The following is a 25,581-nucleotide window of genomic DNA, read 5'->3' on the forward strand; positions in this document are numbered from 1 at the left end:
TGCTATATGCTATATATATGATTCCGTGGATGCAATTTCAATGGTTACGAGACAGGAGATGTGTATGTTTGTGTATGTGCTGCTGGCAGCTCCTCATACCGCACAGATGCAGCTGAAGGCCTCCATTATTCCACGTCAGTCAGTGGTTCAATAGTTAAGAGGATGAGATGGATGGACCTCGTCAATACAACATGCAGGGAGGATGTTTGGCCTGTGTTTGGAGAGGCATGTATATGTCCAATTTTCCTCCCACTCCTCCTCCACCTACTCGCCGCAACTGGGGTCCACTCCAACCCCCAGTCCAAACCCTAAACCTCCAAATTCGGACCCTCCATTCCACCCCGTCCAAATCCAAGCCCCTCCTCCTCCTCTATTCCACCCCATTTAGAGATGGGCAACGGTTATGGAAGGCGGGTAGCCGCGGTTATTTACCCATAACCGTTTAAGTGTTTACCCGCATAACCGTTTAGACCATTGGGTGTTTACATAAACAGGTATACCCATACGCATAACCGTTTATAAACGGTTAATCATACCCATAATTGCATACCCATTTAACCATAACCGCGTACCCGTTTACCTATTTTTAACCAATTTACTCTTCTTCTTTTTTACCCGTCTACCTATTTTTTTAACAACTTAAAAATTAAAATGAAATTTGTCATAATTTTCTTTTTCTAACAATTAAATACCGTTATAAATACATTTAACATGAATTTTTGTATTAACGGCAATATTATTTATGAATATATGCAATGTCTCCCAATTATTTGACGGTCAATCTATTAAAAGAATCATGCATGGTTGTAGATTAATTAATATTCTTGTATACATACATACATACATACATACATATATATATATAAGTACGCATCAGTCGGCTAATAAACTAATTTGATAAATATTTGAATTTTTATTTAGAAACATATGTTCATTAATCCAAGTCATTTAATTGATTTCTAATTTTTGGGTCAAATATTTAATGAAAACTTGAGGCCAATTAAATATATATACATATATATAGGTACCCATTAGTCGACAATAACATGTTTCTAAAAGCTCAAGGTAATCATTATCTTGAATTAGCCAAAGCTCCAAAAGACTCTAAAACAAAACTGTCGAATACTCTAATGCTTTAGCACATTCAATCTCATATATTAAACATTGACCCGTTCTATCAACTGTATTTTTCTCTCAAGTGAGGCATATATATATATATATTATGGCCCTTTATAACCAAATATGTCTCGGGATACTAAACTTAGCTAGAAACTTTTTTTTTTTGTAGTTTTACATATATTAAAATAAATGGTTAAATGGGTACCCGTTTATAACCTTGGGTAATACCCATAATCGTCCATTTAAATTTTACAGGTAAACGGTTATACCCATAACCGTTTATTTATCTAAACGGTTACCCATAACCATAACCGTCAAATTTAAATTGGCGGATAACCACGGTTACCTATAACCAATGGGTATTTGCCCATCCCTAACCCCATTCCACACCACCGACGTCGTGATGCGGTTGTAGAAGACGAGGAAAAGCGAGTACTTGAAAAATGCCTTGTTGTCGCCGTACGACACTCTCATGATCTTCTCCTGCAATAAATTGAAGCAAAAGATTCAACATTTCCGCTGTGAAAACGGAGATCGATTCGATGAATTGGAGAAATGCGAGGGAATTAGGGACCTGGAAAACGTCGTAGGTGATGAGTGTGGTCATGATTCCGGCCACCGCAAAAACCCCTTTCCATAGCTTGCTCGGTTGTGAGGGTGGTTGGGTGGGGAAGACGATTTCTGGACCAGTTTTTTATTTATTTATTATTTTTAAAGGGTAAATATTATAATAATTTTAATGTATAAAAAATTATTTTTTTACCACGTGGCAACCACGTCAGCTCTTAACGGATCAATGGATGTAAAATATAACGGATGTATTATATTGAAATAAAATGGTACATGAGGTATGAAAGTGAAATGTTTTAAAGATGTTGTATGAGGTTGCAATAGACCTCAAACTTAAGGTGGTAAAGTGTAATTTACCCAGAAAAAAATGTACCAATATAAGTTTAAAAATGGATTAGAAAAAACAGTATTGACACCTCTCACTATTAGGTTTAACATGTGAACAACTATGTAAAAGCTTATCTTAGGTTCACTCTAATTAGAAATAATAATAATAATAATAATAATAATAATATCCACAAATACAACTAAAAATACAGGATGTTACACTTGTGGAGATGAAAAATAACTGGCATTAGCTGACTAGCACTTAAAAAAATGTAGGAAGTTAATTTCCATTTTGTATAAATATCCATACTACTAGGATGATAATATTCTTTACTTTATGCTGCACCGTTACTTATGTGTTGAACTTTGCATTGTGATAAGATTTCAACCTTGCTCACATGCATACTCTTATTTTAATTACGTAAAATTTTAATTTACTGGTACTTTTCCACATCACAATCACTTTATAACTTTGTTACCTTCCATGTGTCATTCAACATGCCTTGATTGGGGGTGTATTAGTTTTTTGATAACCAAGGAGATATATTGTTATATCACTAAGTTGGAGTCATTTTTACATAAATTTTTTTGTTGTCAGAATGTAAGACTTTATTAAATTGGAATAAAAATATTTACATCAATATGCCAAAATAATGAAAATCAAACTCAGGACCAACAAAATTCTACAAATGAGAGCCGCCATGCCTAGCTGCATATGAGGCCAGAAAGTGTGCTACCCTATTGCTAGCTATCACAATGGGAAAACAAAAACACAACGGAGCCGATAGTTCTAGATAAAGCCCAGATATCATAAACTTTTGGTTCAAATTTGTAGAATTATTAAAGAGACTGGTCAAAGAGCCACTTCTAACAATACCAATATTGTATCTAACTTAGAAATTACCACCTACACAATCCGTCAGGTGTAAGGTTTTATCACCAAAAATCTCGGTATTAATTGAAGTAAGATTAGAATATTTAAACTCTTCTTTTATCAAAGATACGATCGATGTGAGATATTTCAATAAAATTCTAGAGTAAAAAATTGAGCTATTTCTCCAAGTCCCCCACCAAATACAATATTATGTATGCATTATTATTTTGAACAGTTTCCGGTTCCACATTCTTGTATATAAGATTGTTTTCGTGACAAAACTCAACTATCGACAGCAGCTTCTACATTTTAATTAGCTGGATTGCTTCATTGTTTCGTTTATGAATCCCATCAATTTTTGAATGAACATAACATAAACTTTCTGTTTGTCCTCAAGTAATGCGGTTTTTGCGATGGAATCCCAAAGCTACCCACAACACCGCACCACACCTTCTTAATCTCTTTCTTAATTTATATATTTGGGTCTTTAGTCATCCACTTTTTGCTTCAGTCGCCTTCCTCACCCCAAATTAATCGGTCACACCCTTTTTGCAAAACAAATCGTGCCCGTCAGATAAACAACAAGAAGAATTGTGTTAACATGTATCGGGGGATGGTTCTTCTCCTGATCGACTAATTTGGCCCAAAACAAAAAATGGCGTTTACTCAGTGAAGTCGGGCTATAATTTTTGTCATAATCCCAGAGCATTGGAACTCAACTTATGCAGGGGTACATCGCAGAGCTCTCACCAAATTGGGGATGCATTTTGGAAGTTGATGTGGAAGAAAAAAACTTTACCCAAGATTGAACTCTTTCTGTGGCGTGCGGCTACTAATTGGTTACCTACGGTGCTTGCTCTATACAACAAGAGGGCTGCCCCAAACCCGCTCTGCCCTTTATGCAAAGAATTCCCATAATCAACGGAGCATGTCATTTTCCTGTGTCCTTGGACCATCGGCGTTTGGTTTGCTAGTTCTCTCAATTATCGAATTAACAGATCAAGCATCACAACCTTTGATGACTGGTTTTTAGCCTTAAAGAGAGATGCAGGTCATATCTCTGGTGCTTCTAGTCCCTGCTTATCTTCCTCGCCCCTCCAAGCTAAGGCAAAGGCTGCCCTTCTAGCTGTCCGCTCAGCGATCCACAACAATTTGTAGGATGTGGTCTTCGAATCCGACTCTTTGGAGCTCATTAACAACATCAAGGGTGACTTCAAGTATGGAAACTGGACCATTTATCCCCTACTAATCCAAATTCGGAACCTCTCCAATAGTTTTCATTCGATCAACTGGCGGTGGATTCCTCGTCAAGCGAATTGCGCAGCCGATTGGGTTGCTTCGCAATGTAAAAGAGGGATGCGCTCTGATATTTGGGTCTTAAGGCCCCCTCCTTACTAGTTCACATTTTATCCAAAGATGGTCTCCCTACCCTTGCCCCCCTTAAACCTTTGGAGGCTGCGTTTGGGAAGGATTGCAGATTGGACCTCAGCCTCGCTTATGTGTCGTGCTCTGCCTCCTTCCCAGGCTCAGCTTGGGCGAGACCTCTTTTGGTTTTGTATCTCTTTTCCCTTTCCTCTGCCTTGTTTATTTTTTCTCTCCTTGTACTGCCGTATGGCTTTTGGGCTCTGCCCCTAATGAATGGTTCTCTATTGTCCAAAAAAATAAAAAAAAGATAAACAACAAGAAGAAATATATAAAAAGAAGGATTGAAATTAAGATTTGCAAATTCTGAGTTTAATGTATCACATCCGAGTTTATATGTAACTAACTTTAGGAGGAGTTGAAATTAGACCATATCAGTGAGTCAATATCATAGTGCTTGCACACTAATGTCCCAATATATATATATTTTTTCCTTTTGAGTACAACAATATATTTTACCCTAAGGGAGGAGGAGTTCGGCTAAGCCATACAATGACCAACCTAATTTGGTATCGAATTCGTCATTCACGATATTCGAACCTAAGACATCTTACTTACAAGTGAAAAGAAATACCGTAATACTGAGTGACACTAATGTCCCAATTAACTAACTTATTCCTTTGCCACCATATTAGTTTTATATTAAATGCACATCAATATTTGACAGAAAAATTATTATTTTTTTCCTTTTTACGAAAGTGACATTACAACGAATTCGTAAGTTGATATATGACATTTCAATGTTTAAAAGGTGAGGTATAAGATTGTCATGCGACCCAAAGTTGAGGTGATAAAATTTACTTTACCCCAAAGTTTCATCACTTTAGCTACTAAATTTGTTAGCTAAAGTGATGAAACTTAAGAAGAAATATAGTTCATATAAAGAAATGTGAGATTTCACCATAAAACCAAGCAATATGAGGAGGAGCCAAATTACTTATGAGCCATATGCAAGGTCCCTCATTTCCCCAATGTGGAATTGATTATCTCAACAGTCATGTCACGTGTGATGAATTTTCAAGCTTCGCACGTGAAAAACATAAATCGGATGATGTGGAACATGTGTGGCTATTAGGTTGGTATTCACACGAAATACGACCTACTATATACTACAAAGAAAGTTAAAATTTTATCATAAAATTAAATGAAAATATAAAAATTAACTCAATTACTTATAAGCAAGGTCTAAAATATCGATGATATCGGAAATATCGGTAGTTCAAAAACACGGAAATTTCGATGAAAAATCGGGATATTATCGATATCGATAAAAATTGAATAAAAACCACGGAAATTTTAAGAAAAACTTAGAAATTTTTATTGAAACTTTGCAGGATGTTTATTTAGTCAATTATCTATTAGTTTATCACAAAAAAATTGGAAGGAAATGCATTGCATGATGGATTTAACTGATTTAAGTTGATTATATAGCGAGCTGGCAAACATTGTGAGTGTAGAAAATATGTAGTAATTAATGAAAGAAGTTTAAACACACCATAATCATTTATATATAATGAATTAGTACAATATTTTACACTTTATATATTACATGGTAAAATACATGAGTAACTTAGTACCACGTAGAGTTCCTATCAAGGTCTAAAATATCGATGATATAGGAAATATCGGTAGTCCAAAAACACAAAAATTTCGATGAAAATATCAGGATAATATCGATATTTTAGACATACAAAATCTGATTTCCTGTAATGAATAATTGATTGGGAGAATGTTCAGTGGGCAACCATCCACGCCGAACTAAAAAAATGCACGTGCTAGCCGGCCGGTGAAGCCTATTATCCTTTGTCTCCTTCTCCAGATGGTTGTTGGTGATCCCAATGATGGCTGGCATGCATTGGTCAATCACGTGACCCTCATCTACCCTCTTTCCCCTCTTTTCCTTATATAAATACAATCCACTTCAATCAATATTTTGTCACAACCTCTCCTCTAACAACACCACCTATAGTTCTAGCTTTAACTCTCTGTCGTATTTGATCTTTCTCGACGATCGGATATAAAAACAAATGGTGACCGTCGAGGAAGTTCGCAAGGCTCAGAGGGCTGAGGGTCCGGCCACAGTCTTAGCTATTGGGACTGCAACTCCTTCCAATTGTGTAGACCAGGCCACATACCCTGACTACTACTTTCGTATCACCAACAGCGAGCACAAGACTGAGCTCAAAGAAAAATTTCAGCGCATGTGTATGTACTACTTAACTTCATCTCCATATATATTCCTTCTGTGAATTAATATATTTTGTTTAGTTTGCAATTTATCTTTTTTTTTTTCGCTGATCAAGTGCTAAATTGCTACAAAATTGTTAGAATTAAGCGAATTCCAAATTGGTACACACACTAACATGATATTCATGGAAGTGCTTGACAACTTCATTATGCATATCTGTGGGGTATGCTGATTTACTGTTTATATTTTTGGTGAATCGGTATAAGATTGATGGACATTTCATTTTATATTGTAAATTAATTAAAATAAAATTTATTTTCGAGAAAGGTCAACCAAAAGAAGTTTTGACCTCTCCTTAAAAGCAAGAAATTAATGCTGATTGACCCAAATTAATATTAAAATTATTTCGTCATCTCAAACAAATCACCCCATCTCAAATGCTTTTTGTTTTAGGGAGTGAATTCCATGTAAAGACCAAACTACAACTATCATACAAATATCAAAACTACAACTCAGTAAATGTAAGAACCAAACTGACCTTTAAAATCAACCAAGAAAAAGTTATGCAAGACCTCAAAATAGTGCATCTTCTCTGTAGAGATTGAAGATGATGAATCCAACAATTTCTATAGCAAACCTTCTTCTCGTTGACAAAACCTTAATGCTCAAATCAACAATATGTCTTCTTTTTTTTCGAAAACATCAACAATAGGCCTTTGATTCAATATAGAGTGCATACTTTGCAAAACCGGAGGCCTACAATATATAGCCTACTATATATACACGTTCAATCAACACTAGGCCTTTGATTCAATATAGAGTGCATAATTTGCAAAACCGGAGGCCTACAATATATAGCCTACTATATATACACGTTCAATCCACTTGCCAGTGGATATGACATTTTTGTTCAATTGCATTACGAGTTCAAACTCTTTCCCTTTCCCTCGATGTAGCTTAGATTAGTAGTATCACTTGTACTAAAAACAAATTGTGTGGTAATTAACTTTTCTTGTGACGTTTATGTAATTTTCAGGTGACAAATCTATGATCAAGAAGCGTTACATGTACTTGACTGAAGAAATTCTGAAAGAAAACCCGACTGTGTGCGAGTACATGGCTCCCTCACTCGATGCTCGGCAGGACATGGTGGTTGTTGAAGTCCCAAGGCTTGGCAAAGAAGCGGCCACCAAGGCAATTAAGGAATGGGGACAGCCCAAGTCTAAAATCACCCACTTGGTCTTTTGCACCACCAGCGGTGTCGACATGCCCGGTGCCGACTACCAGCTCACCAAGCTATTGGGCCTCCGCCCATCCGTCAAGCGCCTCATGATGTACCAACAAGGCTGTTTTGCTGGAGGCACGGTCCTCCGTTTGGCCAAGGACTTGGCCGAAAACAACAAGGGTGCACGTGTTCTTGTTGTGTGCTCTGAGATCACCGCGGTCACCTTCCGAGGGCCTAGTGACACCCACCTTGATAGTCTTGTGGGCCAAGCTTTGTTTGGCGACGGTGCAGCGGCCGTCATCATTGGTGCAGATCCATTGCCCGAAGTCGAGAAACCCTTATTTGAGCTAGTGTCTGCTGCCCAAACCATCCTCCCCGACAGTGATGGGGCTATTGACGGACATCTTCGTGAAGTTGGGCTTACATTTCACCTTCTCAAGGATGTTCCCGGGCTTATTTCGAAGAACATCGAAAAGAGCCTTAATGAGGCCTTCAAGCCTATAGGCATCTCGGACTGGAACTCGCTTTTCTGGATTGCACACCCTGGTGGCCCTGCTATTCTAGACCAAGTAGAGTCCAAGTTGGCACTTAAGCCGGAGAAACTAGAAGCAACAAGGCAAGTGCTGTCTAATTACGGCAACATGTCAAGTGCGTGTGTCTTGTTTATTTTGGACGAGGTGAGGAGGAAATCCGCTGAGAAAGGACTCAAAACAACTGGAGAAGGACTGGAGTGGGGCGTGCTCTTCGGATTTGGGCCTGGCCTCACTGTCGAGACCGTTGTGCTTCACAGTGTGGCTGCTTGAAGACATGAAAATCAGCGTTGATTTATCTATCTGCTTCTGCTTCGTATATGTATTGTTTTCACTTTTTTCTGGTTAGAATTTGGCTTTTCGGATATTTTGTTTTTGTTTGAAAAGTGTGTGGGCGTCATGGGGTTAACTTGGCGCAAGGAATGACCCTTACTTTCATGTTGTTTACTGCAATATCGATGAAAAAAGGCCCTAATTGGGCTTGTAACGATCGAGTAAAATATTGATTAATGAATAATACCACTCTTTGATCTCTCGTGTAGTATAATCTCTTATAGCTGCATCTCCATTTCAAATATTGTGGTAGAGCCCTGCCCCTGATTTGGGACACGGGAAGTCTCCATTTCAAACCAAACTTTTTGCTGATGTATCATTTGAACTTGCATTATCAACTGTGAGTGTACATAACTTTTTTATACCCCAACCCAATAAACATGTTTCTACAACTTGTGTAAAGACCTCATCACGATGTTGAGTGGGAACCACCCGAAAATTGATGACTCATTTTTGTAACACCCATTCCTTGTCAATGAAATGTGCGGTAAGACACATATATCCAAGATTTTGAACAGAAGTCCAAGTTAGTTGTGAGACTCACTTGCGAATTTGAAGATTCAAACATCTCTTTCAGTTTTTTTCTTTCCTCTGCATACAATTAAACACAATCTTTTGTAGTTGTTGTACATGACAACAAAGAATTTGGGGTTTGGAGACTAACAATTTAATATATAATTTTAGGGCTTAGAGACCATAAGTATGGGCTGACTAATCAAAGTTTATTATGCTTTAGTTAGGTCTAACCCAAAATCCTTTACGACTCAATTAAGAAATCAATTTGGGAAAAAGATGGTGCAACAGATTGGATTATGGATTTAAGGGGTAATTTATTAAAAAATTATTAGAAATGATGTGGATTTTTGGACTTGGTCCACTTGGGTGTAAAATGAGTATTAATTGATATGGGCCACAATCGGGTTTGGTTAATCAGGTTGGGTTGGGGATGGACGAACAAATGATCAAGCCAACTCAACCCAATCAATGAACGAGTTGAAATTGGGTTGGGTTTGGGGCGGGTAATAACTAAAAAAGACTCGCTTGTTCGGGTTTAAAGTCGGGTTGGACATAGGCGGGTTCGAATTGGCCCAACCCAAGTTGCACCCCTACTTGCCATACACATTTGAAATTGTAGTGACTATTAACCGTTACCTAATTGAAATTTAGTCAGGGGAGGCTAAAATATCTCTGTGAGTCTTCCTAACCCCCAAAAATGGTGGATAACCATGACTTTCCACCAGTTGTCCCCCTTTTTTATTTAAAAATAATAATTAAAATTTAGTCATAATTGATTTGATGAAATTGTATGATTATGTGAGATTTGAAACTATGCTAGCATGGCATTTTAGCTAATTAAAATTTAGTTCTAATTGGTTTGATGAAACTTTATGCCTATGTGAGATTGGAAGTAATAAATTGTTTGCTAGCATAAGATTGTAGTTAATTGCAACTTCAGGGAGCTTAAGGGGAGGGATTCCCATTTTTTCAAAAAAAATGGGGACACGCTCCCCACCGTTAGATTGACTTTAATGAAATTGTGTGGTTGAGATTAAAACACAGGCCATAGAATCTCAACCACAGGATTTCATTTAATTCAAATCCAACAGTGGGGAGCGTGTCCCCATTTTTTTGAAAAAATGGGGATCCCTCCCCTTAAGCAATTCCATTGCAACTTAGTCCTAATTGGTTTGATGAATTTCTTTCGAAAACTTATCTTTTCTATGTTGAAATTTTTTATTGATATGTTGGAATAGGCTTCCCTCCATTAAACCAAACCAAACCAAACCAAACTGAACCAAACTGTTTATTGTTGATTAATTTTGTATATTGTTAGTGTGAAACCGAATCAAACTTAACAGTGTCTGCTCATATGAATCAAATATCAACCGTTACCTAAGTCACATAATGAGCTACTCATAATACTTTGGTATTAAACTTGCCATTAATAATTCGATCAAATATACATGATCATGTCTATTAGTCCATATTTGATTCGGTTACACATCGTGATTACACTTTCGACCCTTAAAATAAAAGACAAGTTTCAACAGGTCCATCGAACATCCCTTAAAGGAGCCAGGCAAAATACGTCTTTCATCGTTGGGTTGATGACGACTAGGGTGTTTTCAGAAGGATCAAATCAGAAAAAAAACGTTTTTAATTTTCGTTCCAAAATTTCAGAATTGGATTAGATCATAATTTTTAAGTTCAGATTTTTTGGCATATTCCGAAATTTCATAAGTAATCTTAGAATTTTCGGAATATAATTTAGGAATTCATATAATTTATATTTTTTTAACATTCTCTAACTTTTTCATACTTCTTAATATTTGGTATATGCTTTTGCTAAAAAAAAAAACTTTATGATCATGTATAAAAATTTATATAATGGAATAAGTTCGGAAAAATTCAAATATATTTTGATGGGATATTCGGAATTTTTGGAATCTCTAAATGAGTTTGATTATTAACTAGAAAATTTCCAATTTTTCCAGCCAGGAAATTATATGATTGTCCAGTATTTTGGGTTTGGTTCTATGTTGTTGCTTGCCCTCTCCCACGGGCTCCCCCATAACCCAATTGCCCGCATGGGCTGGACTTTAAATAGAATTATTTTACTTTAACTAACATAAAGACATTTTGTAATAGGGGTGTGCTATCCACACACCTCATTTTACTTCTCACACACTTCTTGATAATTTATGTTATTTGATCTTCTTCAATTTATCCGATCCGACGGTCGAAAATTAAAAAGGTGTGTGAGAAGTAAAATGGGGTGTGTGGATATCACACCCCTTGTAATAAAATCCCACATCTAACATTGAGCATGAATTGGACAGGTGGTAAGTGTGACAGTATCAATGTTATTGGAAGGGCGCCGGTCGACCTGAAATTTAAGACACCGGGTTAAACCCAACGGTGGAACTGCTCTCATCCGTTTCTGTCCGTCCCCTTCGACTTAGAGGAGAAAAGCTGATTCGCTTCAGTTGGCGCTCCCCAGCCCCCGGGATTCCCTGAAATTCAATCGATTGTTGCTTCTGCACTTCTGATCGCAAACCCCAAATCCCTAATCCCTAATCCCTAACCCCTAATCCAAATCAGAATGGGAAGCAAAAGCAAAAGCAAGAGAAGGAAGCAATTGGAGGATTCAACCGACGACGATTCATATTCATCGCCTTCCTCAAGCTCCGAGGAATCCGAGCGCTCTTCGAAAAGGCACCGTCGCAGAAAAGACGACGGTGGTTCGAGAAGAGAGAAGGAACGGAGAGAGAAACGGAGAAGCAAGCGAGAGACGAAGAGAAGGAAATCAAAGAAGAAGAAGAGGGCTTATGGGGTTGATGACGGCGATGAGTCCGGTTCTGGGAGGAGTGCTGACGATTCAGAGCCAGGCCGGAGTCGGCTCGATCCGCAACCCGTTTTACGAGAATTGTTCATCGAATTTCCCAATGTTGGGAATGATTTGAAACAGGTACAATTACACCACCAAATAATTTTGTTCAGAATCAGAATTGTTGGATTAGAATTCATGTATCAAATGAAACTCTGAAGATTTGATTAATTACAGACAACACCAAACTTTTCCCGCCATGAAACTGATGATAATATCATTTACTTTATGTTGTTGTTTAGCTATGTGATTAAGTTTGAATATTAACTAGAAAATTTCCAATCTTTTCCAGCCATGACATTCTGCTGATTGTCAGTTATATTCGGTTCGGTTCTTTGGTGTTGCTTGTTAACTGATTTTTCGGTTTTGTGTAAAAACATGCTTATGTTTGTTAGATGGTCGTTTGGACTATTTTATTCAAATCTGTTAGTAAATAACAAAATATAGTGTACAATGATTCTTCTCGTAAACAGTGGTACAGTGGGCAAGCACTTGGCATATGAACACTACTTCTATTTAGTTGTTTCGTACTAACTGATTAATTATATGGTTGTTTATGTTCTACTTTATAGTCGACTTTGCAATGTGAGCACTAACAAGGTTCTTTATATTTTTCCACCTCTTGTTTGTAGTGATGAATGTTACTGATTACATTTATTTGATATAGCTTTTAGAAATGATTGATTGTGGGCAAGCAGTTGACATCAAGGGAATTTCTGAAAGATCTTTGATTAAGCATCTGAAGAAGTTGTTCCATTCATTAGACCTCAAAGAAAATAATGGGGTCTTTTTGTTGCCTTCAAATGTTCGTCCCACTTTGGAGGTTGTTGGGCTTATGATTCAAAAGTCTTTAGAACCTAAAACTGGACAGAATGAGGTGCATCCAGAACAACCAGATGAGGAATACAATCAAGTGGTTGATGAAAATAAAACGACGGTACGATGCATGGATGATGTTGATGCTGGTCCTAAAAGAAGGTAGTAACTACGTTTTCACTCTTTATAGGTCTGTCATTGCTTGTTATTTTGATTTAAAAAATCACAAGTGCGAGTTAATGTTTTAGTCCAGTTAACGAGAATCAACCAACTTGTATTAGTTTTTAAATTTTCATAGCCTATTTTTGTGCACTGCTTTATCAACGTGTTCCATAGAAAACCCATTGCGGTAATTTGTTTCCCTTTGCTAATAGCACTTTATTTGATTGAGGTGCTCTATGTAAATAGCCAATAATGAAAGGTAAGAATCTATATGCCTAATTTCATGTTTTTGGGACAAAGGCAAGGATGATAATGGTGACAACAATGATGAAGAGTGCAGAACTTGAGCTGTAAGCCAAGTTGAAGCTCAGAAGGCAAAAAACTCTCCTCTTTTATAAACATGGGAATATCTAAATGTCAGAAGGTAAAACAGTCCAGGATAATTCACTAAATTGGGTGTAAGAAACTTTGCTTAGGTTGTGGGCTACTATGATATGCTAGAGGATCTCTTTTCTTATTGGGAATATGTAATTTTTCGTGAGAAACAGCCCCATAATTTGGGTTCTTCTTGAAAGTAATATATTGGTAAAAGTTTTTAATGTAACCATACTTCTATCTTTAGTTTTACATATTGCATCAGGTACTGATGGGCTTGATATATGTTGATCGAATATCTAATGACACTTATGTATTGCTTAAGAAAAGAACCTTTATTTGTTATTTTTTGGTTGATTGCTTGCATTACATTTTAGGACAATTGGCCCTGCAATGCCATCAGCTGAGTTACTTGCAGCAGCAGCCAAATTGACGGAGGCACAGGCTGAGCTCAGGTATTTTATTTGACAGATTATTCAGCTGGCAAATTATTTTGACACAACTTTGCAATTACTCTAGTCTTGTTTATTTTGAATTACAGTTATAATTTGGGTTACCTGTTGACGTGGTGGTGGATTATAGTATTTTCTCATTGTGACCGCTTGAAATGTTGTGGTTTTTATTACATATGTACAGAGAAGCTGAGTTGGAAGAAGATTCTGAATATTTTATAGGACCTCCACCACCAGCCGTGGTTGCTGAAACTGAATCAGCTAATGAAGCTGAGCGGTTTGAAGAGGTATGGTTGTCTTACCTCGCTGACACTTTAACAAAATTAATAAGGAGATTGTATTAGCCTTAGGTTGAGTGAGTTCATGTTAAATCATTACATTCATCTCTTCTTAGCCTTCAGTATTGTCCTTCATTTTTTCATGTGCTTTTACACATGAGTGTACATGTATAGGCACATGAAATGAAACTGACAGATGTATATTATGCATGGGAAGAGTTTTGATCTTTAAACAAGTAGTTAATGAGTTGTTGCGAGGGTTACGAAATGAACTTGAGTGAATATGCACCATAACCATATTTCAAAAGGAAATCTCAGTATTTTCCCTTAGATGCTAGATTACATTGTGCTTTAAGGTTTTGGAAGAGATTTTGTATTTAAAATCATGTCTCAAAGGGTGTTTGCTGTAAAATCAGTCCATGTGAGAGTCTTTGGACTGTACTTTTTATTTACATCAAGCATGTAGAAGCATTTATTTGTAGTCTTTATAGTGTATCTTTTTCCTTTTTCTGTTCTTATATTATTTGAACTCATCGACTAACATGTAACCAATCAGGTCACAAGGATCATGGATGCTGAGGATGATAGTCTATATGATATTTTAGGAGCGAACAACAATATGTCTGCTGAGAATATTAAGAAAAGGTATAACAACTCATATTTGTCTTCCATATTGTTGATGTAATAACAATTCGATGTGCTTGGTGAACCCTATTTTATACTTGAACTCATCTCTGTTCTTAAAAATATATCTGTAACTGAATCTACATTTGGTATTTGATATGCTCTCAGTATTATCCAGCTACTTATAATGAAAATGTGGAAATAGTTTGAATAAACTTTTTAACAAGTGTATAGAAAAAAATTTGTCATCGTTTATGAAGGCTGGTCATATAGGGTCATTCACATCTTTATAGCGTTATGCTTGTTGTATTAATCTTACCTGTTTTACATGGTTGTGAACTTCTGAGCTTATGCAATTTGTTATGTTGCCTTTGATTCTTATTTATTAATACACTAATTCATCCTGACCTTCAGGTACTGGAAGATGTCTCTTTTGGTGCATCCTGATAAATGCTCACATCCTCAAGCTCACCAAGCATTTGTTAAGTTGAATAAAGCTTTTAAGGAACTACAAGATCCAGATAAGGTGAGTTTTTTTAACAGACATTATATGGACAAGGTATATCTATGTTTTGGATGATCACTGTGACTGATTAGTTCATTGGTTTGAATCTACAAGTTTTGTTTTAGTTCCTTTTCTTAATTTCTGTATTTCTTCTGTATGGTAGAATGCCAAGAAAGGTGTGGCCTGGATTCAGGCGGATAAAGTTTCTCTTCTAAAATTCCCTTTTTTCCTTTTTAGAACATATTTCTGCAGATTAGACTAAAAAAACTACATTTACCTATTAAAAGACAACCAGAAGAATTCAAAGGGACAGATCGATGCTGGCTTTGCTAATATTTCTGAACCCAGACAATATTGGCCTCACTCAAGATACTGCTCAATCAGACAAAAGAAAAAAGAAAACTAGAATAATTCTCAATCCAATTGGTTGTCCCTGCTTTAGTTAGCTTTTTTTCTCCCATTGAATAATAATGAATATCTAAAACATTTGTACCCTAAGCTATTTTAAGTGGTTTATATGACTCTATATTTGTTAAATGTTGAGTACAAGTCTTTCTTTGCTCAAATTGCCCATTTTTAGGGTCAGCAGCCTGATGAGTCTCTCCAACAATTTGGAATGCAGAAATATTCTGCACAATTACATTGTTCTAGGAAGATGAAAAATTATTCAACCCCTAAGTGTTGCTGTCAATACTGGTTTAGCCATGATGTTAAAAGTAAATTATCATTTAGGAAATGCATTGTATTTGATTTGTAGAACGTGGAGGTAGGCTCCATTGTCTTTTATTATAATGACGGTGAAAACTCCCTTCCAGGCATACATGTAAATATTTTTATTATTCTTCCATTTTATTCATCATTCATTATGAGGTTTTATTCTAACATTTTCTACAGCCAGAAATCAATTTGAATGAAATGTTGGAAATGATTTGGTCAAAAAGCATTGTATATGATATGATATTGCAAGCAAGGCCTATTAGTTAGTATCTCGGTGAATAATTAGCTTATTTTCTATCTATCATTCCTCTAAATCAGAGAGGTGTTTATACAAGTAGAAATCACATTAAGGAAAAAAAGGACGTGATCCACCTAATTATACAACTTACTCCTCTCACATAATCAAAACCTAATTACTGGTTTTAAAATATATAATCAATGCCTGATTGAGTTAAATGATCCTATTCTAGGAAGTTTGATGTGTGGTATGATTGATTTTTATTTGGCACTCTTTTAAACTTTAAGTTTAATGTTGGCTTTTGGTTTTTTTTTTTTCCCACATTGTCTGTTTGTTGTAGCGTAAAGTGCTGGATGACAAGATTAAACTCAAGGAGGAACATGAAAAATTTAAGGTATGAATTTTCACGAGACCATTGGATCTAGCTATAATCTGAAAAAGCACCTCTAACTTTGTATCTTTTGCTTCCCTCTAGGTTGAGTTGAAAGCTATGCGTGAGGCAGCACAATGGAGAAGGTTACAAGGTTAGCTAGTTTTTGTTTTTTTCCTCTGATATGGAGGTTTTCATCTCTATTTGTCGTCCAAATTCTCTTTTCATGAGCTTCCTTCCTCATTTCCACCCTCCCTTAGTGTGTTACTGCATAATACAAGAGGAGGTTGTTGGTAAAAGACAAATGTTATGTTTTTCATGTTGGAAAAAGATTTGTTACAGGGAAGCTTAGCTGAACGAGTAAATGAACTGTAGGATAGATTCAGAGTACCGTCTGATGTGTTCTTATCTTCTTATTCAAGAAAACCCAGTTGCCTATTTTAGTGAAAATTTCTTTTGATTTCCTGCTTGTGTGTGAAGCATGGGTTGACCTGGAGTGATTCCATGGCACCTCCAGTGTGATGCCAAAGGCTGGTGCGGTTCTGGAATTTTCTTAATCTGTTGGAGTGACTTCAATGCACCTTTGGTGTGATACCCAAGGCTGGAGCAAGCCCGGGCTTCTCTTCTTCTCTCCAGCTGTTGTCCTCAATCACTCCATCTGATTTCGTGCGAGCCAGTAGAGTAAATAAGGATAGAAATAGCCTTTTTTGTGGAATTTGGACAACTTTAAGACTAGGAAACAAAATTTCCACAGAGTTTTCTCCCAGGAAAACATCCTCCCAAAACATAATTATGTCCCCATTTCCAACAAGTTGACAACACCCAAAAATGAAGCTTTACCTTGGGATTTGCATCTTTCCATGGACTTCTACTTGAGTGTCTCAAGACTCCCTATGATTCTTTTACATATTTATATATTTGGAGTGTAATAATTTATTCTACATGCCCTATGTTTATCGTGGATATGCTAATACACAGAATTTACATGTCTAATTTATGGGATAACCTTTCTTAAGTTCTATTGTTTAGAAGTAAATTTTGATACTTCCTTTAATCTGGACTTTGGAGTACAAAAATATTACTGATACCGACATTTGTATCCTTGCATGAATCTTCTTCCCGTTCTTGGTTAAAACACTTGTTAAATTACACTTTGATCTAATTGAAGAAAGTTTTTGGCAGGAATATCCATGGAGGGTGATGATGAACTCCTAGCAGACATGGATGTTAAAGTAGCACCGAAAAGAGATGAGTGGATGACAACGCTGCCACCTGAAAAAAAAGTAAGTGCTTGTTCATTTTTGTTATCCTGTTGTATCAATTCCCTTTTCTATTCCAAAAGTTTCCGAAATTGAGTTCTCCTTGTGGATTGTGACTATGATATTTACTGTATTCTCTCTTCTCTACATCGAAGCATATTCTAAACTCTTAGCAATGATGAAAATACAAGGAAAATTCGTAGTCGCAATTTTCGTATGATTTATAATTTTACTAAATTACAACAAAAGGTGAACTCCCTTATTTGGTTGGTTGCATGTGCCTTCAACGCAAATCTGATACATAGGCATGTGTTAGATGATATTATTGGGACAATTTGGACATGGTCCAAACACACCATGACATGAGATGGGTCATTTTGCAAATTGTTGGTAGCAAGGAGAGCATATAAAAAATGAGAGCATATAAAAAATGTACTGTATTGTATATGATAATACCCAAAGCGCTTGTTTTAAAATTACCCACCGTAGTTAAACACTTTCGCAGATCTTATTATCTGTGGTCCAAAACCTAGAACTGCACTGTGTTGTACTTGTTACAAAGCTATTAATGCCTATTCTTTCTTTTTTTTTCATTTTTTGTCAGCATGGTGTTGTGAGCATGCAATCAACAAGATTCAACAAGAGCACGAAAGAAGGACGTGGTGATACTAGTGCATGGACTGATACCCCTTCAGACAGAGCCCAAAAAGCTAAGATGGGGTATGTACACATGATTTGATTGCTTTGCACTTGCATAAAATAAATATTACATGTACATAAACATTTCTTTAACACAATTATGTTACCATTGCAGTTACTTAGAAGCGTATAATCAGGCTGCAGCCCTTGCTTCGAATGAGGAGGAAAATAAAAGGCAGAGTTCAGATGCCGATTTGGTGGACAAATACAACAAAGCAAAACGATCAAAATCATTGGTACAAAAGCACAAAGAGGAGACTGCAAGCCGTTCGAAAAGAAAATCCAAGCAACAGTCACAACAGGCAGAGGAAGAATGGGTGGGGAAACATCCGTGGAAACCTTGGGATCGCGAGAAGGATTTGGCAGGTGGGAGGCAAAATGTAAAGTTGGATTCAGAAAACATGACTCAAGTTTTATCGTCTCGGTTTTCATCTGGCTCGTACGAGAGGAACTTCCTTTAGACATGAATGGATTAGTTGTATTGTTGCATGATCAAGCAACGCATTGATGATGGGATAACAAATATGCACTCAGATGGTATCTTATCTAGTCGTGTGTGTTGCTTTACATTTTACATTAAGTGAAGTTGGAGGGTTGCGAGAATTGGTTACCCGAGCTCTTGGCCCAATACTTTTGACTTGTCCAAACATACCAATTCTCCTCCCACTTCTCTCGATTGTTTGGAGGCATTTGCAAACTGCTTTTAGCATTTCTGGCTGGAGGATATCTTGTTAATAGTAATGGCCAAAATCTGCTTCAAGTGGCTGCGTAAAACATATTCAGAAGAAAGGAGGACTATGCAAAGGACGCTCTCCCTAAGACATTTAGAATCCTTTCCTTTAGCCTTACAACTTTTAGGATCCTTTCCTTTAGCCTCCAAGACATTTAGAATTTGCTGGTTGTTTTAGCTTTATTTACGTATTTACAATATTTCTTACTTATCGTCTTTACATTCAATGATATTTTGAAACTGATGGTTAATACGATTTACATTAAATGAAGTTGGGGTACATTAGGTGAAGTTCTAGGATTGACAAGCTGACAGCGAAGGCTTCCTACCAAGTAATTGTAAAATTTCTACGATCCAAATTATAAAATTTCTACGATGAGACGTATTATTTGCTGACGGGGGATTGAGCTTATCCTAAAATTCTCCAAAATTTATTTGAAACTTTGAGAGTGAATCCTCCCACGGCCGCCCCACCCAGTATGAGTGGGGTAGCAATAAATAAAAATTGTGAAAAAACCTGCCACGTCTCTACTCTCCACTACCCGACGGCACGCACGTGATACATAAAGTTAGGGCAGCATTAGCTTTCCTTTCATCCATGATTGCATTCCCTAAAACCCTGTTTGAAAACTCCGGGTCCCAATCCCCTTGCTAAACCCAAACGCCCAAACGCCCAGACCAACCTCCACACTCCACACTCCACACTCCACACTCCACAGCCATGATGCAAGCCAATCTCCTCACTCCATCTCCACGCCCCGCCACCGCCGCCACCTCCACGGCCTTCAAGTCCCTACCCCGACCACCTCATGTGCCCCGCCACCACCGGCCCCCATTCTCCGTCAGAGCCTCCATTTCCGAGGCCGCCCAATCGTCGCCCTCCATCACCGTCGACTCACCCCCGCCCCCGGCCCCGAAGCAGCACCAAAAGCTCAACAAGTACAGCTCCCGCATCACGGAGCCCAAGTCCCAGGGTGGGTCCCAGGCCATTCTTCACGGCGTGGGGCTCTCCGAGGAGGATTTGAGCAAGCCCCAGATCGGCATATCGTCGGTCTGGTACGAAGGGAACACCTGCAATATGCACTTGCTAGGCCTCTCGGAGGCTGTGAAAGAAGGGGTCCAAGAGGCCGGCATGGTGGGGTTCCGCTTCAACACGGTCGGGGTCAGCGATGCAATCTCCATGGGCACCAGAGGAATGTGCTACAGCTTGCAGTCCCGAGACTTGATTGCCGATAGCATTGAGACTGTTATGGGCGCTCAGTGGTACGACGGCAACATCTCCATTCCTGGTTGTGACAAAAATGTGAGTCCTTTTTTTCAAATTTACTAAATTTCTGATTGTTATTGTGGATGGAAATGTGGGTTCTGTGCTTCTTAGTCTCAGAGCGTTTGTAAAGTTATGTTTTCGATTTCAATTAGCAAGGATTGTCTTTTTGGACACTAGAGATGCGGTATCTTAAGAGTTCAAGTGTTTCATAGGCACCCGTAAACGTCCCATGATTCTTTCAACTACTTTCAGTTTTATTTTCTGAAAGGATCGTCTTATGCTCACACTTCTTGCAGATGCCGGGTACAATTATGGCGATGGGAAGGCTCAACCGACCAAGTATTATGATTTATGGTGGAACTATTAAGGTTTGAGTTCTCTATTTGATTGATTTACTGAAAGTACGAGTTATGTATTAATTCTTGTTTCGTATATGATTAGCGTTCTATTTTTCATATATTATTTGATTCGAGATCAAGTTCTCAATGATTTTTCTGTATCTTTATTTAGGATTGATCTTGCATGAGATAACAGGTTTATGAGGGAAAGCTGTATCATTTACTTGAGCATGTTTTTCCTCCATAGTCAACGGTTTTTGCATATAAATAGGTTTTTCTTCTTTTCTCGATATCATAAGCTGTGTATAAATTAAGCTCGTGTTCTGGATTAAATTTCTGAATCTATGTACCTTCTGGATCTGTACATACACTTTGTATGTGTTGCTACGAAATAATTTCTCTTATTATTGGAGTCCGTGGCACTAACCCACAATAACTTGGAATATATTATAACTTCTTTACTATACTATTATCTGATGATTGATGTTGTGTGATTCTACATCATAGTTGCTCTCAAATTAATCTGCTTGTTGTATATATTCTTTACAATAGAAAAATATGCGGGCTATCAGTCATAATATTTGTTTTATTTATCTTTCTTTTGTCTTTCTTGCAGCCAGGGCACTTCCAAGGCAATACTTATGATATAATATCTGCATTTCAGGTATGCCTTCTAATTTGAGGTTTGAATACTAATGTCAGAGCTGCCTACTTTTGGTTCTGCGTATAAAGATGTGTCCTGTTAACTTTTTATTTTTTTTTTATTTATTTTTTTTTTTGTATTTCGTAAATATGGTCTTGTTTTCTTTTTGATTTTGTTTCTTTGGTATAAGAAACAGTGTGTGTTTTGGCCCTTTCCATTTCCTTTGTGAAGCCATCAGTGAATGTGACAAAGTTGAAGAAAATTTCTCGTTTATTCCATTAGATGCTTGAAGGGCCACATTCTGTGTCTTCCACAGTATTTTAACATGTAGAAGTTGATTTCTTTGGTTTTAGCATTTCATTTTGGTAAGCTTGTTTCCAAGACCAGTAATGTAGTGCGACATGCAAGTTCAGTTAATCGACTAAATCACCAAAAATTGTCTAGATTCTAAGTTTTGTTTGCATTTGGTACAAATGGCTGTTCTTTCAATGTTCTCATTAATAATATTGCTAGTATCCATGTTAAGATTCATGAAGGTTTATTGGAGAGGGATAGTCACACAAAATATGGTAGGGCAAAGCCTTCCGTGTTGGGAATGTTTTTTGGTTATCCGAATAAATAAACTCCATCCCTGAATGGGAGGCTGTGGAGAGCTTTCAGGGCGGTTTTTTGTTCAACTGCATGTTTAGCATCCCTGAATGGGAATGTCTTTGTTTCCATGAATAGAAAAGGATGATCTGGCAACTGCTTGCTGATGTGCGTAAAGTAAACTTCTTTACGCTGTTGCTGTAGAATATGTACTTGTTTGAATGAAGAGTACTTTCTACCTCTTTACCCTGAATATAGAAATTTTGAACTTATTCTTGCTGTTGTGATTTTAGATTCAAAGTCATGGCGTAGAATGTCAACCCAAACTTCAGTTTTTTTTTGTCGATAATTGCTTATGTAAATGCTGTTTGCCTTTAACATAAAAAGCTGTTTCAGAACATAAATTGTTATGTTCTCAATGTGGCGAAGTCAAAAATTATTCTTAACAGATTTTTTTTAATACTTTTTACTGATATCGTAGTGTTATGGAGAATATGTAAGTGGATCCATAAGCGATGAGCAACGAAAGAATGTTGTCCTTAACTCTTGCCCTGGGGCTGGAGCTTGTGGTGGGATGTATACTGCTAATACGATGGCTTCTGCCATTGAAGCTATGGGAATGTCTATTCCTTACAGGTAGAGATGCCTTCAGAACAGAATTTAATTTAATATAATTTCTGTAAGCAATCAAATTCTTATTTTTGCCTTTGTTGTTTTTCACCCCTTCTCTAAAAGCTCTTCTACGCCTGCTGAAGATCCATTGAAACTGGATGAGTGCCGATTGGCTGGGAAATACCTCTTGGAATTACTGAAAATGGATTTGAAACCTCGAGATATTATTACTCCAAAGTCACTACATAATGCAATGGTTATTGTTATGGCATTAGGGGGGTCAACCAATGCTGTTCTGCACTTGATTGCTATTGCAAGGTGAGAAGCCAGATTCTCCAGGATGCTAATAATTGTCTTGCATGAAAATATCAACTGACAAGACTCTTGGCAGGTCTGTTGGTTTGGAATTAAATCTGGATGATTTCCAGAAGGTTAGCGATAAGGTTCCATTTCTTGCAGATCTTAAGCCTAGTGGCAAGTATGTCATGGAGGATGTACACAAGGTATCCTTTCTTGCACTCAATGTAACAATTGGTGGCATATTTTATGTGTATATGCCATTTGTTTAGGTACATTTGGTACTTATTTCTCTTGATGAGCAAGGTAATGGTTTTCTTTAATAGATTGGAGGAACACCAGCGGTCATTCGGTACCTTTTGGAGAACGGGTTGTTACATGGGGATTGTATGACTGGTATGCATGTTCAGAATCTTCATATTGTTTGCATCTTTGGAATTAATAGTTTAAGTTGTAATGCTTATAACATTAACATAAGGACATCCATTCTGTAGTCACCGGAAGGACAGTGGCTGAGAATGCAGAAAGTTTCCTTCCTTTGGCTAATGGACAGGTAAGATAGCTCTCCTCACAAATTAACTTTGTTTTCTGTTGAATCATGTGTTTGAATGAAGACCAACATCTAACATGGTTGCCTCATGCCTTTCTTTATATTCTTAAATTTTATCTTTTCTTCTTACTCATTCAGGATATAATAAGGCCCTTGGGAAACCCTATCAAGAAAACAGGCCATCTGCAAATATTATATGGAAATCTTGCACCAGAGGGTTCTGTAGCAAAAATTACAGGAAAAGAGGGGCTATATTTCTCTGGTGCTGTTTTCTGTTATTTGTTTAGTAATTTGTTTTTCTGTTCTTTTTTAATTTAAAATCCCCTTAACTGCTGAGTTCTTTATTAAAAATACTCCAGGTCCTGCACTTGTCTTTGAAGGTGAGGAGTCAATGGTTGCAGCTATCTCAGAGGATCCTATGAGTTTTAAGGTTGATTATTGTTTCATGATTGCACTTGTCTATGGAAATAATTTGTTCACAACCTTCCAATAGAAAATTCTGGTCTTTGATAAAACAAAAATTCTACATTTCCGTAGTGCTTGACAATCTTAGTGAGGTTTTCTGTTTGAATTCTAGGCATATTACTTTCAGCATCATTGTGTTCTACTAATTAAATTGAATTTGAATGTCGAAAAGGAATATCTAAGTTCTTGTATTGTATTTATTGTCCTTCAGGGGAAAGTAGTTGTTATTAGAGGAGAGGGGCCAAAGGGAGGACCAGGCATGCCAGAAATGTTAACACCAACCAGTGCAATAATGGGTGCAGGACTGGGAAAGGTACAGCTGTTCAAAATCTATTTTCTGGTTGTACTTGCTTTAGTTATCCAACTGTAATGATTTTGCTTCACACTGTTTGTTAGTAGTGTTTTAAATAAAGCTAATGATTATGTTTTATAAGCAATTAATCCCAGCATGACCCCTTCAAGTTCAAGCTACATTGCACTGCTTTAGTTGGTATGTAGCTATTGTTTCCTAGTAGATGTTTCAATGGATATTGCTTTTCGGTCCTGCAGGAGGTTGCTTTATTGACAGATGGTAGGTTTTCAGGCGGTTCGCATGGATTTGTTGTTGGCCACATATGTCCTGAAGCACAGGTGTTTTTAACTTTCCATTAATGTCATTTGATTTTAGCTTTTACATCTTGATAGGTTGTGTCTATCTGTGTGTGTATTCCTTTGATTGCATTTTTCCGCGAGCTTCATGTTACTGGATCTACATGAAAACTTTGGGTACTTTGATCGGTACTTAATGTCAAATAGTTCTTGAAAATGAAAATTTAGTCATCCGTTCCACCAAGAAAATGAAAAACTAATGTGTTACAGCGATCAAGATTATTTGCAACAGGCAGAAAATTTATACATCTTAGACACAAGAAAGGGAAATGAACTCATGGAATGCATTGTGAATTATTTTCAGGAAGGTGGTCCTATTGGATTAATTGAGAATGGGGACATCATCAATGTTGATGTTGCAAACAAGAGAATAGATGTCCAGTTAACCGATCAAGAGATGGACAGGCGAAGGAAGAACTATATTCCATCGCCATACAAGGCTAACCGTGGAATTTTGTACAAGGTATGTGAGAATCTTGTTCTGCAACCATCCTTCCCGTGTTATGATTGTTATATTAATAGAAATTTATCATCTTCTTTATGTGCAGTACATCAAGAACGTGCAGCCGGCTTCAAAGGGATGCGTGACTGATGAGTAACGGTGAAGAATATCCGTAGACGGGGGTATAGAGAGTGTGGTGGCAAGCTCAAATTGGCAAACCCCCTTAGGATGTGTGCAATTGGGTGTAGCTTATGGCGGCTCTTGTAGGATATTATGTCCAGTCGGCTTTGCTCTTGTAGGATATTATGTCCAGTCGGCTTTGTACCGCTTCTATCTTTTGTCGTATGTTTGTGCGTACCAATTTTGCGGGTTCTAGGTGTTTCAAGTTATCCTCTAGTTTTTCAGTTTTTATTTCTGTCTGCTATCTCCAACAGAATTTTATCGGCTAATAATCAACTTTTAATCTCAATTCGTACCTTTTACACATCTTGTTTAATTTTGGCCGTATGTTCTGTTTGATTTATTTGATT

At 37.2% G+C, this 25,581-nt stretch overlaps 3 protein-coding genes across 3 annotated transcripts; all 3 read left to right on the forward strand.

The window, feature by feature from the left end:
* The first annotated feature begins 6,261 nt into the window (after positions 1–6,261).
* On the forward strand, positions 6,262–8,787 carry LOC103443512 (polyketide synthase 5-like). Its single transcript, NM_001328985.1, is given in 2 exon segments — positions 6,262–6,517; positions 7,537–8,787. Coding segments are annotated over 2 exon segments (1,170 nt in total). The 5' UTR covers positions 6,262–6,339; the 3' UTR covers positions 8,529–8,787.
* Positions 8,788–11,384: 2,597 nt separating this feature from the next.
* LOC103443510 (uncharacterized) lies at positions 11,385–19,472 on the forward strand. The gene is made up of 11 exons (XM_008382382.4): positions 11,385–12,057; positions 12,644–12,954; positions 13,707–13,784; positions 13,966–14,068; positions 14,616–14,704; positions 15,098–15,209; positions 16,484–16,537; positions 16,619–16,667; positions 17,696–17,796; positions 18,377–18,492; positions 18,587–19,472. Exons 1-11 carry the CDS (start codon positions 11,692–11,694, stop codon positions 18,930–18,932), a joined length of 1,725 nt encoding a protein of 574 aa, XP_008380604.1. The 5' UTR covers positions 11,385–11,691; the 3' UTR covers positions 18,933–19,472.
* Positions 19,473–19,612: 140 nt separating this feature from the next.
* Positions 19,613–25,535, forward strand: LOC103443511 (dihydroxy-acid dehydratase, chloroplastic). Its single transcript, XM_008382384.4, has 14 exons — positions 19,613–20,504; positions 20,765–20,836; positions 21,423–21,470; positions 22,519–22,673; positions 22,773–22,967; positions 23,041–23,152; positions 23,273–23,342; positions 23,441–23,499; positions 23,635–23,758; positions 23,856–23,926; positions 24,173–24,274; positions 24,511–24,591; positions 24,914–25,072; positions 25,158–25,535. Exons 1-14 carry the CDS (start codon positions 19,923–19,925, stop codon positions 25,206–25,208), a joined length of 1,881 nt encoding a protein of 626 aa, XP_008380606.1. The 5' UTR covers positions 19,613–19,922; the 3' UTR covers positions 25,209–25,535.
* Positions 25,536–25,581: the final 46 nt, after the last annotated feature.

This window comes from Malus domestica, chromosome 04, assembly GCF_042453785.1.
Source record: "Malus domestica chromosome 04, GDT2T_hap1".
Classification (NCBI taxonomy): domain Eukaryota; kingdom Viridiplantae; phylum Streptophyta; class Magnoliopsida; order Rosales; family Rosaceae; genus Malus; species Malus domestica.

Excerpts from the sequence above, each read along its gene's own strand:
- LOC103443510 (XM_008382382.4), top strand. The coding sequence starts at position 11,692 with ATGGGAAGCAAAAGCAAAAGCAAGAGAAGGAAGCAATTGGAGGATTCA. Across the intron at positions 16,668-17,695 it reads ACAATGGAGAAGGTTACAAG|GAATATCCATGGAGGGTGAT; the intron begins GTTAGCTAGTTT and ends AGTTTTTGGCAG. Across the intron at positions 17,797-18,376 it reads CGCTGCCACCTGAAAAAAAA|CATGGTGTTGTGAGCATGCA; the intron begins GTAAGTGCTTGT and ends ATTTTTTGTCAG.
- LOC103443511 (XM_008382384.4), top strand. The coding sequence starts at position 19,923 with ATGATGCAAGCCAATCTCCTCACTCCATCTCCACGCCCCGCCACCGCC. Across the intron at positions 20,505-20,764 it reads TTCCTGGTTGTGACAAAAAT|ATGCCGGGTACAATTATGGC; the intron begins GTGAGTCCTTTT and ends CACTTCTTGCAG. Across the intron at positions 20,837-21,422 it reads TTTATGGTGGAACTATTAAG|CCAGGGCACTTCCAAGGCAA; the intron begins GTTTGAGTTCTC and ends TCTTTCTTGCAG.